General features: G+C 29.5%; 1 protein-coding gene across 1 annotated transcript in view; it reads left to right on the top strand.

Moving 5' to 3' along the window:
* Positions 1 to 17,722, top strand: part of LOC108729209 (otoferlin) — a 29,063-nt gene extending 11,341 nt beyond the window's left edge. The window contains exons 10-23 of the mRNA XM_018458210.1: positions 1 to 15; positions 255 to 416; positions 1,931 to 2,200; positions 2,504 to 2,720; positions 3,205 to 3,431; positions 5,102 to 5,246; positions 5,681 to 5,810; positions 6,571 to 6,899; positions 10,761 to 10,891; positions 14,912 to 15,099; positions 16,243 to 16,478; positions 16,868 to 17,040; positions 17,210 to 17,310; positions 17,542 to 17,722. The exon at positions 1 to 15 is cut by the window's left edge and continues 141 nt beyond it. Coding sequence (XP_018313712.1) covers positions 1 to 15; positions 255 to 416; positions 1,931 to 2,200; positions 2,504 to 2,720; positions 3,205 to 3,431; positions 5,102 to 5,246; positions 5,681 to 5,810; positions 6,571 to 6,899; positions 10,761 to 10,891; positions 14,912 to 15,099; positions 16,243 to 16,478; positions 16,868 to 17,040; positions 17,210 to 17,310; positions 17,542 to 17,722 — 2,505 coding nt within the window. The remainder of the gene's footprint in view (positions 16 to 254; positions 417 to 1,930; positions 2,201 to 2,503; positions 2,721 to 3,204; positions 3,432 to 5,101; positions 5,247 to 5,680; positions 5,811 to 6,570; positions 6,900 to 10,760; positions 10,892 to 14,911; positions 15,100 to 16,242; positions 16,479 to 16,867; positions 17,041 to 17,209; positions 17,311 to 17,541) is intronic.
* The last annotated feature ends 584 nt before the right edge of the window (positions 17,723 to 18,306 follow it).

The following is an 18,306-nucleotide window of genomic DNA, read 5'->3' as shown; positions in this document are numbered from 1 at the left end:
CAGCAGGATTTATTAGTAAGCAAAGCAATAGACCTGTCAAATTTCTTGACAGTATTTCCACAAAATGTAAAAATAAGATAAAATATTATAGTTCATCCAAATAAAGAATACAAATACAAAATAAAAATATTGAAAATATTGTTGCTTATATATAGATCATTTTTGGTGTTTTGAAGTAGAAACTAAAAAAAAGATTTTTGAAGTTTTTCAATCGAACTTAAAAGTTACGTATTTTTTGTACGAAAAAAATGCAGAGCACGAGGGAATTCTGTGGCAGGTGTATCGCGGTGCCATTAGTGAAACTCGCCACGGAAACTTACTCGCCACCCGATTTCCCACCGAAATTAGAGTGGTACAAATTCCAACCGCAGAAAGATTGCACCGGTTCAGTTCTCGCCGCTTTCGAGTTGATAGAAGTGAGTTATCAATTTTTCTTCTCAGGACAAATATTAATTCGATGTTCTAACAAATGTCACCTTTCTATTTTCATATAATAAATTCTATTTAATAATCAATATATTTCTGTTTATCAGAAAGATACTGTAAAACTCGATACAAAATGAATATGTAAGGTAAATTATACCAATAACTTCCCATTTCTTTTTTTGAACTAATTAGTAATCGACTGATTTGTACGAAATATTCCAAAACATTAATTTTGTTTTTCAAGAGAAATGTACAATTGTAATAAATTCAACCCTTGTGCTGTTTTAACCTCTTTATTAAGGTAGTAATTCCTTCAAAGATCTTAAAAATATTTTAGTTCACAATATCAAGTAAAAGTATCAACTTAAAAATCAGCTAAAGAAGAAAATATCAATTAAAAATGATTTTAATGGTACACCCTAAAACTAACTGTAAAGAAACAAAAAACAATAATTTAGCTTATAACATTTGCGTTTAGTAGAAAAAGCAGCTTTGCAACTGTTGTAAAATTTTTTAATATGCTCGGTCTCTTTCTTTAATTCCTCATTGGACCTAAATGTATAAACGAATCATATTAAAGAATTTTCTTCTTAAAATTTTTTTCTTTGGAGATACTTGAAAATTAAAATTTATGCCAGAACGAGTCTCATATGATCCGATTTACATCAAAAGATAATGCTGGATAAGTGGATAAGTGCTGTAGAATAACCCCAGAAATGTTTCAAAATATCAGTAACAACTCGGATAAGTTTTATTATTCTATGAAGGCAAATGGAAAATAGCTTGAATATTTACATAGGTAAATTTTTTTGTAAACTCTGCAAATTTTCGATTTTACATATTTAAAAGGGGTAGAAGGGGTAGTTATCCTAATCAAGGGAATAAAGCAGTGTAATTGAAACACAATAGTCTTAGCCACAGATATAAAGCACTTTTCAAAGAAGTTATACCGTGGGTTATTTCTGTGTCTTGATTCATCGTTAACTGCTAACGTTTCGTGAATAGTTCACTTTATCAGTGCGAGAAGCAACTTAACTGCAAACCGCAAACCGCTTAGCTTTTTTATAGAAAATATTCGTAGAAGCCTCAAAAGTGTTATAAAACACTCTTAGTTTGCTGAATTTTCTTGAAAAAAGCGATAATAAAATCCAAAGGAAATGTAAAAATTGTTATAAAAATAAAATATTATTTTTCAATAAAACTTTTTAATTTTATTTTTTGTTAGATGTAGAAAGTTTATGTTAATTTGTGGGAGTATTTTATAAACTTTATATTTTTGGACAAAGCTGTATATTTCCTTTAAAAACAAAATGGACATATTTCGGTATATTTCGCACAAATCGGTCGATTATAAAAAAACGAGGTGAAAATACGGGATTTACCCTGTATATGTACGTGTCTTGGATAATACATTGAGTTTTATGGTGACTCTTCTTCAAAATTGAAAAATAACATATATACATATATATATCTCTCTGTAATATATATATATATATAACTGCAGATAGAGAACAAAGAGATTTCGGACGTTCCGATGGATGTGTCAGTAGAGGACAAGATTTACAGCATCCCATCGGATATCAGACCGAAAATGACGCGCTACAGGCTGGAGGTAATCTTTTGGGGTGTCCGCGATATGAGAAAGATAAAATATATACCGGTACGTAGACCGAGAATTATAGTGGAATGCGTCGGAGTTTACATCAAATCAGAGGTGATGAAGAACGCTAGGAAATTCAGCAACTTTGAGGAACCGCACATTATGATCGAACTGGTAATCTTGAAATTATTCCGAGAATAGTTAATTAGCAAATTTTGAGTGTAAGATGTTTAAACTAAATACACATGCGCAATTTAAGAGAAAAAAATAATTTTTATTTAAAAAAAAAACAGGGACAGCTTCTTTGGAAAATCTGGAAACTGTATTTCGATAATAATTTGATTAACATTTAATTTTGATTGTAGAAGTCTGATTGTCTTAACGGTCAGAAATCAGACTACAATTAAAATAAATCACGTGATATATACTATTAATAGCAAGAAAATGGAACCGCTTTAAAATACATTAATCATCAAGGAAATGCCGGAGCTCGACATTTACTATCCGAGCATCACTGTAAAGGCTTACGATTCGCGCGGATTTGGCTGCTTCAAATATGCTGGGATCTGTATTATCCCTAACATTCATGTCTTCCTGGAGCAATTAATAACCGAGGAGGATTATGATGTGCAGATATACGAGTCGAAATTCATGCAGAAATTCCAGTTGGCGAAACGGCAGACGGCAATAGTGTGTTAGTCCGCTTTCGGTATTACTGTTATTTAAATGGTATCTATTAGCGTTTATTATAAAAATGTATTTAATAATAAACATTATTTAATACGTTTTCCTATAATAAAAATTAGATGCATATACTTTATTATATTTTATTGAAAATGTATTACATGTACAACACATTTAATACATTTTTGTAATAAATATTATTTAATATATTTAATATTAATACATTTAGTTTTTATTATAAAAATGTATTAAATAATATTTATTATGAAAATGTATTAAATGCATTACATTTTGAAAATATATAACGTATATTAAAAGTATAATACATTTAATAAGGTAGAATATATTTTTTTAATAAGATATAATAGAGCTAACTGTATACTGTAAAGAAAAAAGAAAATTTAGGGAAACTTAAAAATTGGAATTATTATTGCGTTTCTTTCTATTGTTATTCTTATTTATATAATATCGTTTTTATGTTATATTTGGTGCAGTACCTTTGCCGATCGATTATAGTCCATCGAAAGAGGAGAGCAAAGGTCTCATTGGATATAAGAGAATGGCTGCAACGGACTTCCGTTCTAAGCTGAGGAGATTGCTTATAATCATGAAAAGGATATTAAAATTCAAGTACTTTACCAAGAGAAAGAAAGTGGAAATTTACAAAGATAGCGATGATGAAACTCTCGATTGGTGGAGTAAATATTTCGCCTCTCTCCAGGTTCATATAACAATTTTAAATGGAAGTAGTATTAACCAATGCCAAAATTATTTTAAATGGAAGTAGTATTAACTAATGCCAAAATTATTTTTTATTACTTTGCATGAAAAATTCATGAACACAATAAAATTATTAAAACTTTAATGCTTTAACGCTTTCTTCTCAACCTAATTACTTTAACTTAATTACTTTAATCAAAGGTGTATTTATATTGTTTTAAATTATGACTTATAATAGATTGATCAATTATTCTAACACAATTTTAATTTTAGAATTTAATGTTATTAAGATGTTTCAATGATAATTTAAAAATATTTTAATTTTCATACAAGTTGAAATATTTGTTGTTTTTATGTGACTGACAATTATTATTATAAACATTAATCAACACTTAAACCCTGCTTGGTTATGATGCTCCTTATCAATTTCCATCTTTTTTTATCTCTACAATTTCTGATACTAAATTAAACCATGTAAATCTAACTGCGATAACCGCGTAAACATTAAACTGCTTAAATACTTACCTGCTTATGTATTTAGAAATTCAATTGTTTGTGTACCTAACGGTTAAAGGAGCTTATTGTCAGTAGCTTAATTACTTAATTACTTAAATACTTATATACTTAAACATTTAATAATTAATAGCTTATTTGCTTAGCAGTTTAACGATTTTAGATATTTTTATCTTGCTTATTTTTTTAAGTTTACATTTTTCATTATAAACTGCAAAAAAAATTAAATTATATAATAGGATTTACGACTTCGTAAATTTTATAGCTTCTTCTACATCTCTTGAATCTTTAAACTTTTCGAAATTTTCCCTGATTCAACTTTATTTCCCGATCATCGTAAATCGCGTTGCTGATAAATGAATCGATTTTGATCGAAATCATGTAGAACACGAGTCTTGATTGACTGAGGTCAATCAGCTGGGACGTTTGATAATGCAAATTATTGACGTTGGATTCGCAGGAAGAGAGAAATAGAGAATTGGGAATCACGACAGCGTATCGTCGTAAACCCGTGGCGACATTCAAGGTACTATTTAATGCACTTGCTCAAACTAGAGTGTTTAGACACTGAAATCAGATCTATTCCACGGAGCTGGAGATGCAGTCGCAATTCGAAGGTTTTCAAGACCGACTCCGCACATTTGAATTGTGGCGTGGAAGAAAGGATGAAAATCCCGAGTATGCCGGAGATAATTACGCCGGCAAATTTAAGGTTAATTTACTTTAAAAAAAATATTTAAACAAAAAAATAGAGATTAACTTTACATCAAGCGTATCCAAAACTTAACTCACGAGCTAAACGCTATTTTTTCATCGTTTCGTTGAGCGAGACAGATAAAAAACAAAAAAGGATAGACGCTAAAGCAGCTAGTCACTGGATAGAGTTTTAAAATTCTTTTTCTCCCTCTTCATCTTGTTCAACAAGATAATGGAGAGGGGAAAATGATTAGCTTGCGAGCTAATTAAGTTTTGGACAGAAGCTTCTTAGCACAAAAAGAATTTATCTAATCTTCTTTGATACAAATTAACATTATAATTAAGTGCGATAAATATCAATGGCGGGCGTTTGAATCAAAAGTGGCGAGCAAATGAATTCATTAAATGTTTCAAGCACTCAATTTATTTATATCAAATACTGTAAATTGTGACTTCCTTCAGGGACATATTTCTATATACCGATGGCCGCATCCTGATAATCTTCCATGCAAAACGAGGAGCGGGAGAGATGCAGCTAATGGCCTGTGCAACGATTATCCGCCTCAAGAGCCTGTTAAGCTTCTCGTTAGACTCTACGTTGTAAAGGGTTAGTCTCCACGTGCGCCAAAAAAATGACTAATTTTAAAAATGTTCCGCTTGTTTGCTTTTATATTAACTTATAGATATTGTTCAAGAAAAGTAAATTCAAAGGTATATTATCGAAATATTTGTTCCCAATTGTAAAACCCCGTGACAGATACTTTTATTCAATTTTATCTATCAAAAATTAATTCAAATTTATCAAAATAATTACAGATAAGAGCAAACCCTTGTAATGGGATATTACGAGACGTTTTCTTACAATTAGTACAGCATATTTCTTTCTTTTTTCTTTCTTTATTTCTTCTATTGAAAAGAACTAAAGGATGATTGAGAAATCCCTTTTGTGGGGAATTTTCCGGTACATCTTATACTCCTCGGTAAACTTATAGAAAGCCCGTTTGCGACATCGAGCTGATGGCAAATTTGCTTTTCGCGCAGGCATTAACTTACAGCCTAAGGATCCCCTCAGCGGCAAGTCCGATCCATATCTCTGCGTGAAGCTGGGAAAAAATTCTATCAGCGACAGGAAGAATTATATACCCAATCAATTGAACCCTACATTTGGCCGGTAAGGTCAACAAAAAGCTGCCGCAGCTTCTTTCCAAGCATCTCGCAGTATAGCTGTGCCCTTCGGGCGTTATCGGGAAATATTTTATCGATATCCATCTGTGCATCCGTGTGTATCGGCTTTTTGCAGCTTTCAAACTGCACGATCAGGTTTTCCAGCTACTTCACATAACAACGTAACATGGACGTAACAGGGATTAAGATTGTTTTAATAATTGATATTTTTGCTTTTATAAAGATACAATACTTGAAAAATATATTCTCTCTACTTCTCTAGTAATAGATTCTCTAGTAATAAATAAAATAAAATTCAATTTTTTAATACCGTGTTACTTTCATCAAAATAGTTAATAATTTATAATTTATAAATAGAATATTCTAAAAAAATATTTTATTAGGTATTCATTTTTCTAAAGGCTTCTGGTGATTGATTTCGAGACTAAATAAAATAATTGAAATAATTATTTTTAAACTGCACCATCGACGAGTCTTTTAGTTATTTTATTTTATGTGTAACAGTATGATATATAGATATAATTAAAATTAAAATTATTTTGTTAGCTATTATACTTTTCTCTTCTGAATATTTAATGTTTAAAAAATAAACAGAAAATACTATTTGTAAAGATAACCGAAGAAATCATCTTTCTAAGCAGTAGAGTGATATCTTTTTGTGTACCTATAGTCTTCATAATCAATTTCGAGTAAGCATAAAGAAGATTAATTAACGCGATTATCCTCGAGTTATTACTGTTTGATAGCGTGTTCGAGATGGAGGCAAGCTTCCCGCAGGATTATATGTTGGAGGTTCAAGTGTGGGACTTCGACGTCACGACGGCCGATGATTTGATCGGCGTGACGCGAATTGACATCGAAAATCGATTTTACAGTCGGCATCGAGCGCATTGTGGAATCGCAAATGTTTACAGCACCGCTGGTTACAACGCCTGGAGGGATCGAGAGAAACCGGTACAGATTCTGGAGCTTCTCTGTAGGAAGAATAATCTCCCGTCACCGGAATATGGAGAACAAGAGATTAAGATCGGCAAGCAGTCATTTCCCTTTCACGCCGTGATCGAAGGCGAAGTCGGTAAGTAATATCTCTGTCGGTCGAGAATTATTATTGCTAAGTGATATTGCGCTAGAGAGAGTTCATATCCTGATATAACTCAAACACTATTCATTTGTAATTTACAATTCAAATAGAAGATGGAGGATCGCATTTACCTATAATCATTACTTGAATCTTATCTCAAAACTTTGACAGATGAAATATTCAGAATGAATATCCGAAACCCAGTCGATACAAACTAAAAGTAACATAACGTCAATGTTACAATTTCGTACTCAACAATATACATGTAATATAACACATTTACACATAACAGTTACATTGTGGAGTGCGAAATTATAAATTTATGTTTATCGTTAGTTTGTGTCGACTGGGAAGAAAAATATTGCAAAAATTTCTGATTTGCTTTCTTTTGTATAGAGACGATAAATAGTAAGTTTTATATAATCTTTCTAAAATCAATAAATCAATAAATTTTTTTTAAAACTTATATCCTTGATTTTAAATAAAAATAAATTCCAATAACAAATAATAGGGTAAAGTCGACTGTTATGGGATAGGCTTCTAATATGACATAGTGGGGTTTCTGCTAGCTAAACTAAGCGAATATGATTGGGTCTATCATGAACTTTTTATTTTTAGAGTGAAATCTATTTAGTTATTAGAAAATGCATTATTAGATCATGCATGTAGTCGTTACAAAAAAAATTTGTTAAATTAGATGTTGTCAAATTTTATCGAGGTTAATCTTTAAATCTTGTTTTATTGCATAAAAATAAATATTTGATAACAAAGTCTACAAAGACAAAAACGATGATTATGATTAATCACATTGAGTGTAAAATCAATATGCAACAATCGCACGGCATTTCCGATATTAATGGTACGATAATCATTCGAGAGGCTTGGGCTGTAAATGATAATAATCGTATTTATATGTATAACAAGCACTGTGACATTGTGTACTTTATATCGCCGGAAAATATTTAATAAATCAGAAATTTAAATTTAACAAAATACGCACGTTGAATAGTACTTATTATACTTTAAACCAATTATTAATAAATGGTCGATACGCGGCATAATTATGCACGGTTTTGTTTTGTTTAAATTATTCAACTCGATAAATAAAAAATTGTATTTAAATGACATCGACAGATTCCAATCACAAGTAAAATGTATCTGCATTCATATATCTTTACAAAACAGTTATTATTTGCGAATATCAAGGGACACAGCAATTTATAATACTTATATCTATTGCCTCTTTACAGGACATGAATACATCGAATACTTAAAATTAAAAATAAATGATTTGACATGTTTGTACATCGTTAATCATAAAACTCAGTTGATCGAGAATTGCTAATGAATAGCTAATGGTTTGGAAGAAGTGATTACATTTTATGAAATAAAGTGTCTGCTCGCTTGATTCTTGTCATGCGTATGATACAACATGGCGAGGTTTGTGTAAACTTGTAAACACAGCGCGTTGTACACCGTAAAAACAAGCATCAAGGCCACATGCCAGCGGATTTGTTATTATCCAAAATATTTAATGTTATACAGGGTGATTAAAAAGTAAATACCAGACTCTTAAATCTTGAAAACAAGACATTTGAAAAAAAATGTTTTACATAAAAATTATAAGGTTTCATTTGATCTTAAAGTATGGAGGATTTCTCAAAGATAACTTTAAAATCTTTTATGGAAAGTCTCGATGGTCTTGACCTTGACATACTATATATCAAAGTTAAGACCATTGGAGATTGTTCTTTCACTTTAATTGTTACGTAAAAATGAAAATGATTTATTAAAAATTGCTTATTAAAATAATTTTATTGTTTTTTAAACTTTAAAAATTAAAATGAAAAAACATATTGTTATTCATTAGAGCTCAATGTAATATATTACAAATTTGAAAAACGCAATTAATTAAAATATAATTTAATTATAAAGTAAAACGACCTAAAAAGTAAATAAATTTATATTTTAAAATTTATATTTAAAAAGTAAATAAATTTATATTTTAAAATATTTTCTGATCAAATTGTATAATCAATAATTTTAATTTTTTCAAATAATGTTAGGTTTTAAATTACTGATACAATGTACTGATACAATTAATTTCATATAGAAATCACATACGTTTGCCATATTAATAATTAATATGCAATGTAAGAAATTATTGTCCATTATTTATACAATAATACAATGTAACAATATATCTCTAGTTGCAATATTTTAACAATTGATTTCTGAATTTGAAATCAAGCTTTTGTGAATAATTAAAACTATAAATTATTTTAACACGTAATTTGTTTTCAAATTATCTTTAAAAGATGCCTAAGAAATATAGAATTCTACCCGATTTAATGCTCAAGTGATTATGATATAAGATTAAAAAGTATAAAATATAGTGGCCATACGAGATTCTCTCATAGAATCGCAAAAAATAGAGTTAAGTTTGCCCCAAGATAAACTTTGAGTTTTTCAGTTGAATCATAACTACGAACGTGAATAATGTAAGTGTGCAGTTTAGGTTATACCTCACCGATTTTATTGATCTTTAAATATGTTGTAAAGGACAATGTTCTAACAATTCCTCATAAATATTAAATGGAATACGGCAAAGTTTCATACTAAATGGGGGACATTAGTTTAGGATATATTACGAACAGTGAAGTTTGTGTGTTTGAAAACCCGTGTGAAACAGTATAATTATAGAACTCGCTTCGCCTCATAAGCAGAGGGAATATGTAATGGACCTCGCTTTGTGTGGAAAGTTGTAAACCCATAGAACTTTGTTTTACGTGAAAAGTAAACTTATACAAGTCTTATTGTGAAACCTTAATTTCTTATACCTTCTAAAGCAGTGCTGTCCTCTACTGAATTTTAAAAAGTTTCTTCGAACACTTTTCCTATGTAATATATCTAAAAAAATTGGTGAAATAACCTAAATTGCACATTTATTAGTTACAGCAATGTTGCTGCAAATTTTTTTTGTGCTGTATGGAAAATATTAGACAGTATTTATCATTCATCGATGATTTCTAATCATTTCTCTGATTGGGTAGACTATTTTGATACCACCTGACGTATCTAACAATTGTTACTGACCCAACTAAGTCTCTGGAATGCCCATTTTTACCAATGTAGATTAACTTTAATTTCGGTTCAACTTACTCTTCATCTTTTTCTTATTCTTAAAACTAAAAAGAGATGAGTTAGTTAGATGAGAAGAGTTAGTTGAACCAAAATTAAACTGCATTGGTAGAAACGGGCAGAAGTGAGTTATAATAGAGAAATTCAGATCAACACTCAAAAAAGTGATCTTGCAGTTATAGCGAAAATTATTTAAGTACGAAAAATAGCTAAAACAAATAAATTTCTAGCAAATACTACGATATTGGATATGTATTGCATCTAATTATATAAGTGACAGAGATAGAATTTATATTTGTGCTATAAATTCTATGCGTATGGTACATAATTTTCTATCAGACACAAAAAACAGCTATAATTCTAGCTGGAGCAGCAAAATATTTTTTTGTGTAAATATGTCATGAGCGATATCTCTGGAGTTTATCCTGGAGAGAAAGACTCATAAGTGATAAAAATATATTTATATTGAACATATTTGAACTTGAACTTATATATTTGATTGTATTCTTAGGTAATTTGCTGATTTTGTCTCTGACAGTCTTTTTCAGCTAATATTAGATTCATTAATTTATTTCTCTATCATTATTCATTATTAATCGCGAGAGATCCAAAAGCAAACAAAATTCTTTTCTACAAATTTGTATTACACACAAAAAGTGAAATAAGAAACTGACATTAAGAAACTTACACTAAATAATCAATGTGCGCCGACAGACAGAGAAGAATGCATGGCTCTCAGTGTGCTTCATCACTGGCAAGATTTTCCTATTTGCGGATGCGCTCTGGTACCGGAGCACGTCGAGAGACGACCACTTTTCAACGTTAAGAGGCCCGGTCTTGAGCAGGTTGCATGAAATACAACGTCTGACCATGAAAAGTAACTCCGTTCGTTAGGAATCCGACCGTATCCGTGATACGGACATTATCCCCTGAAAGAATAATTTTTCTGTTTTAATTAATCGCATTTATCAAATGAGTTACATTTCTCTGATCAGATTAAAAATCATGGCAAAACATTTTGGTCTATATCTGTATAAGTCCGACGTTTTCCATTGTTACTGTCGACATACAGAATGCACTACAATGACATAATGATAAAATAATACATTCTAAAGAATATATAATTGAAATTGAAAATATTGATGTAATGATAAAAATATCACAATTTTAATAATTTTCAAGTTATAAGTGCAAGTATAAAGTTGATATATTGCGTATTAATTTAGAGGAAAGTCATCGATACAAATCTTTTAAAGCTCGCTTTGCTTAGGAATTGAAAGATTAACAAAGAAATGAAAGATGCTAAAAATAGATCATTTCTGATCCAATGGTGAAACCTAAATTAATTATTAGAAACTGTTGGAAACTCTTTATCTCCTAGAAACATAAAATAACAATTATTTATCTACTAGATCTAAGAAAAGTTACAAAAATTAGATTTATTATATTTATTGCGCTAAAATAAAGTGTTTTTTAAATTTTATACCGTTGATGTGTTTTTAAAATAAAATCAATCGCATATTTATGTATTGAAAAGTGAGCGTTGAGTGATAAAGAGAATGTAATTTTCTTGATTTACATTATATATAACATGTCCCATTTTATTTTAACATTCAAATATATGGAAATCACAGTTTTTGAAAAAAAAAATTGTTTTAGATTAAAATTGTGGGATTTTGTGGGAGATATCACTCGGGACGGATTGATAAAAGAAGAGTGATAGATGAAGAGTAATACTCTCTTGACGACAAGCTGTCAATTAAAATTACAACTTATAAAAGGGAAGTCGTACACGAGCTAGTGGTGTGACAGTTAATCGCAAGATTGTAAAGCAAAGATAATATCATATTATTTGTATCAGCTAAATATAATATTATAATTATCTTGTCTGCTTCGTTGTCCAATGACTTTCCCAATCTCTCCCTTTTCTCTTGTTCTCATTTATTACTCGTTTATGGCATTTATATAACTGCTATCCATGAAAACATGTTAATTACGATCGCGGTGCATTAATTATCAGAATGTGACAAATTTCGAGGGGTTTTATCAAATCAACGGTATTTATACGCTAACCAAAGTTACTCTAGATAGCGAATATTAAAATATGAAATTGATAATTACAATTATGCTTATTAATTAAATATCACGACGCTGTTCAATTCGTAATCAATCTGAAATTCTGTATACGTGACATTTGGTTAATAAACGAAAAATTAGCGATTTCATGTATATGCAACACAATACGATAAAGTCAAATTAAGTGATAATTAGAGCATGACGGAACGTTCAGAAATATGAAATTGAGATTCAGTATTGCACACGTGCAGTATTGAACGAATAAATCTCGCGGGATACTACACAATAGATATTAATAAACGATATATATATATATATAACACGCCGAACACCTGCTTTCTGTAATTTGAATCTGCCGATACGTTTATCATTCCGCATTCTTAATACAAAAATAATAGTAAAATTGTTATATATTTAAATCAATGAAAATTTTGAGGCTTTAGCTACAGAAAGAAAAAAAGATTTATTTGGATTCGAAACTCCTATTTATGTTTATTTCACTGAAACAATTTAATTTTAAATGAAAATTTTATTTTGTTTAATTTAGCTTGAATGCAATCAGTTATGTTTCTTAATTTACAGAATCGATTTAGTTGAACTATTCCAATGACTATATTTATTAAATTTAAAGAAATCTTTCTCTCTGTGTAGACTATGGATAGGAGTTTGAGGTAGTGAATTGAAAATTGGAATTCCACTAATCAGAATAAAATGGATTAAAATTATCCGATTAGTTAAAGTCTGATCTCTCATTCGCAATTCTCAGTTTACAATGCTTAGTATGATACAGGCTTTAAGGTCTTACGCACTGAGAACGCGAATTGGATTCGGATTGCTGACTATGAATTAAATTGGCTGATCAATGATTCACAGTTCGCGATTCGAATCCAATCCCCATCCATATATAGTGTAACACGGGCTTTAAAGAGCGGCGCGCGATGTACTCCGAGCTGAAATAATTATCTCGTGTGAATAACACGAGACGATAATTTATGGCCGGCATAATCGGTTCTCATATTTATGACCTGTCTTAAGTATAGTCCCTTAAGATGTCATAAATCAATCACAGAGCCGTGTATTAGCATCTTAAGACGTTACTTAAGACAATCTTGAAACAAGAACGGTCTATAAAACTCCCGTGTCCTGTTGCTCTAATTTCTCTACAATTTACATAATACAATCGCTAATTATTCAGAGGGATTAACCGCGTTTAGCGAAAGTGATAACGCGACAACACGCGTCGCTGCCTACCCATTCGAGCCTGCGAATGATAGCACGGCGACCTTGTAAATACGTCGTACGTCGCAATGACAAACACCAAGGCTACGTGCCAGTCAAACTAAACACTCGAAATATTCGATGCTTTATAAAATAAAATCACGCCGAATTCAGTGCTTTTTATTCTCGAATTAATTTCGATGAATATATTATCACTGTGCTTTAACTTTGATATAAAAATTAAATTTATGATAAAAAATATTCGCGTACATTTTAAATTATTAAGTTATTATTAATGTTATTAATTATTATACACCAAATTTAATGTTATTATTACACACTAAATCTTTATGTTCCTTATGAAAAACATACGATTTTGTTAATAATCCTTCTCGTAAACTTAATAAATAAATAAGAAATAAAATTAAATTTCCGCGTAAAATGTAGCGTGATTGGTTCTTTTTCTCGATTTTTTAAAGTTATACGGTTAAAACCAGTAATAATAATGTTACTACTGTAGATATTAATAATAATTTAAATATTAATATCATATAAGTATTATAAGATTTTATTCATTACAAAACATATAGATATATTTCTAAATTAGATTTTCAATTACATTTAATACGTATTCTAAATAGAGTAATTAATTATGATTATTCAAATTTTTATTGAGAAAAGAGGTTAAACAATTAGTTGATTATGAAAGTATTTAATGCTTAGTTATAAAACATTAAAAGAGAAAATAAGTTATAAAAATAAAATACATTCTGAAAATTAATATACTACATATAAATCAATATACACTTTAAATGCAACAGCATTAGTTGACTCTGACTTTTTATAATTTGAAAAAGATTGCGATATTTTTACATTAGATGAGTATTTCTTTTACAGATAAAATTATCGAAAAAACTAGAAACTTTGAATAAAAAGTTAATCGTAATCAGAATAAAAACCAATTTTTTATTCTGATCCCGAAAGTTTTTTACTCGGATATGTATTTTCTTTATAGTAATAATGATTCTTATTTGACATCATATTTTTATTCTAAAATTTAATTTTTACAATCACACATCCAAATAATTTTTTTTAAATAGCTGTAGACAATCAAAATTTGTAGTGCAATGACTAATTGTAAGTGACGATAGTCACTAGTTATGTTTGATCCAATGTTGTTAGATCCAATTTCAAAAATATAAGTTTATCAATTTACTGTAACAACGAAAATATTTTTTTTTTAAATATTAAATACCTTATGATATTAAACGTACATTGAGAGTAAAATGTTAAATTTTTATAAATATTTGGTTGAATAATATCAGTGGAATATTTATTGAATATAAACATATATTTATTTGGTACATTAATTTAATTTAACTATTATTGATTTGAAACCATTAATTTAATTTAACTATTATTATTTTTTATTTAGCAAATATTTATTTTCCGTAAATAAATGTTGTTCCGTAAATAAGTATAATTTAAATAATTATTTATTTAAATTTAGTACATTTTTCTCGCAATGCACAATTATATTATAAGTTTTCTATATAAAAATGGCATTTTAGGGTAAACTCGAAATGTGGATCGACATGTTTCGAATAGAACAATTGCCACCGAAACCGGCGGTCAACATTGCTCCCCCAATACCGGAGGAATATGAAATTCGCGTTATTGTTTGGAATACCGAAGACGTGCCATTGACTGAGAGCCAATTCCTCACCGGAGAAAAATGCTCCGACATTTATGTCAAAGGGTATGTCACCAAACGTATAAGATCGATGGACAAAAATATTTCATTAAACTTATCTAACGATTACATATAATACCAATACAAGAAGCTTTGGAATGACAACGAGTTCCATCAAAGAGTTCCATCAAATTATCAGATATCATTTTATTGCTCGCGATTAATTAGCTTTCCTGATTAACGATTCATAAGTGTATCAAAACGATATTTTCGGCGATATTCAACGCAGATATTTCATGTGATTTATTAAATTACAGCAAAAATCGAAAATAAAAGGTGAAAATTATTTTGTGATATTTACGAACAATATTGCAGGAGACAATTTTTGCGGATTCGAATATATCTCGCTTTAAATTTTTCATTTTCAATTCATAAATGTCATTTAGGACATAGTAAATGCAATTTTAATTATCTATATATTAATCCTTTACGCGCTTTATAATTTCATATAATTTGCGAATATATTTGTCTTTAATTTTTATTATTATATTAAATATATAAGGTTAAAGTTTTCAAACGTAATGGTTCAAATATCCCGAAAAATAAAGAAGATAGGAAAACGAAAAAGACGAGAAAACATTTCATACAAAAGTTCTATAGCCTGACAAGGCACAAATAATAAAAAAATTAATTTTTGAAAAAGTCATTTTGTAGGTCAGATGAAATTTATCTTCATTTTTTTCGTGGACATATAATTTTATCATATAATATGATTCCTGTAATTACTCTGCATGTAAAAGTATTAATATACAGACATCTAAATATTAATAATTTACAAGATATTCTATATCTCATGTCAGAATATGCTAAAATAAAGCATAAAATATCTCATAAACTATTGATTTTTCGATATCTCTACTTTAGTGCTGTAATATACATAATAATAATTGGAGAAATCATATTACATAAAAAAATTATATAATTTCATTTAAAAAAATGGTTATAACTTTTATGTGACTTTAAAAAATTAATTCTTTTCGAAAATTATTTTACCATTATTTTTCGTCTCCAACAATAATTTAATTTTTAATCAATTATTTGTAATATTAATCACTTTTAATTCTAATACAAAATAACTGACTTTATGGTAGAGACGATCGATTGATTCGCTATTGCCGAGTTCGCTATATATTTGAAATAACTGCGTAGATGGATTCAATACGAGGATTATCAAAAAACCGACATCCACTATAACTCCCTGACCGGTGAGGGCAACTTCAATTGGAGATTTGTATTTCATGTCACGTATTCGAAAGGCGAGAATGTCATGATAGTTCGCAGAAGAATGTTTGTGTTCGCTAAAAATGAGATCGAGGAGAAGTTGCCATGCAAACTTCATCTACAAGTTTGGGACAGTGATCATTTTTCTTCGGATGATTTTCTAGGTAATTAAAATAACTATCAATGTGTTTCAGTACAGAACGTTTAAAATATCGATTGATGACTGTAGCCGAGATTGGACTAAATGAATCTTGCATGCGATACAATACCCGATAAAATACCCGATACAAAACAATCGCATAATTCACTTTATACTCAATTATTTTTAAATCAACTCGGATACGTATGTAAATTTAGTTTGTATAAATTGTAGAACAATTTTTTATTTATATTTGCAATATAAATAAAAAAATTTGCGCGTAAAAAAATGTATTTCGTGAAACAAAAAATATTTACATATCTAGAAAGATAAATTATGCCAAGCTTATAATTAATTAAAGTATCATATTGTATAAATGTTACAATAGTCTTCCGATAAATCAACGTGTTACAGGAGAGTTGACACTTGACCTGTCCAGAATGCCGCGTGGCAGTTCAAACTCCAAAAACTGTACGCCGAAATTACTCGAACCGCAATTACCTACAATAAATTTATTCAAAGTTACTCGGACTAGAGCTTGGTGGCCTTTTGTGCGTGGTATTGACGGCAGTAGATATATTCAAGCGGTAAAATGTTATAAAACTACAAAGGTCTTGGTTAAATTATGAAACAAATATATGTATAATTATATATGTATATCATATGTGCATAATTAGATGAGAACTACTTTGTGAAAAAAATAAAATTATTAGACAATATCTCATCATACAATAATTATATTCTCTTTCACTATAGGGTAAAATTGAACTGGAAATATCCGTGTTGAAAGCAATAGATGCAGATAATCAACCGGCAGGTAAAGGAAGGGATCCACCTCAAAATCTTCCACCTCCAAGGTTTATCCCTCCTCTAATTTTATTTTAATTTATATCCTTATCGCTTACTTGAATTATAATTAAACATTAAATTAATACAGAGATTTTAAAATTAAATGCATTTAAATATCATTTCCTTAATAACGTTCTATTTTGATGATATTGTGTTTATCTCTCTTCTATATTCAATATTTCCAATTATTGGTTATTATCGAACATATCATTATAATGGTATTATATTGTGGTTTACAGACGACCCGATACTTCATTCTCTTGGTTCCGCAATCCATGGAGAGCGTGTTGTTTCGTCGTTTGTCGCTATTATAAATGGCGAATACTATGCTGCTTTACGTGTACACTACTTGTGCTTTTAGTAGCATGCGGGATTTACGCTTTCCCAGGATACTTCGTTAAACGTCTCTTAGGCGCTTAGTTTGTGTAGAGATACACTTATATAATAAACGTATATATGAATACCTCTGATTGTAAGTCGTATTTCATAAATATAAAAACTGATATTAAGTAATTATGTATAGTAATTTATGTGGAGAAAATAAATCAATAATCATGTTCGCTTTTTATTGTTTAATCTGTCTTTACTAAAAATATTAAACAATTATTAAATTAAATAATAAATTATTCACAAAAATAAGTACACAACTTTGCGCGTTTTTTTCACTCTTCAAAATAGGGGTACAGAATTTTCTCTGATCTTATTTCTTTCATAATAATGGTACAAATTTTTATATTTAAGAAATAGATCTAGAGAGAGAGAGAGAGAGAGAGAGAGAGAGAGAGAGAGAGAGTCACATTGCTTTTGTTACTTATAGTCCTCCATGAATCTCTATGGCCCTTCATAGCCTCCAGCACAAACGATTAAACAATTTGCTGTGTACCAGCGTACAGCCCTTTCCGGGTTTCAACGATCGATGGTTAACCATCTATATGTGTGTGCTATGCGTATATAATTTACTAGTATAACAGATCTTCATGTGTGTGTAACGTGTAACGCAGACG

This window comes from Mycetomoellerius zeteki, unplaced genomic scaffold (genome assembly GCF_001594055.1).
Source record: "Mycetomoellerius zeteki isolate Tzet28-1 unplaced genomic scaffold, Tzet1.0 scaffold707, whole genome shotgun sequence".
In the NCBI taxonomy this organism is placed as follows: Eukaryota; Metazoa; Arthropoda; class Insecta; order Hymenoptera; family Formicidae; genus Mycetomoellerius; species Mycetomoellerius zeteki.
Note: the sequence above shows the minus strand (reverse complement) of the source record. Positions and strands in the feature narration are given on the sequence as shown.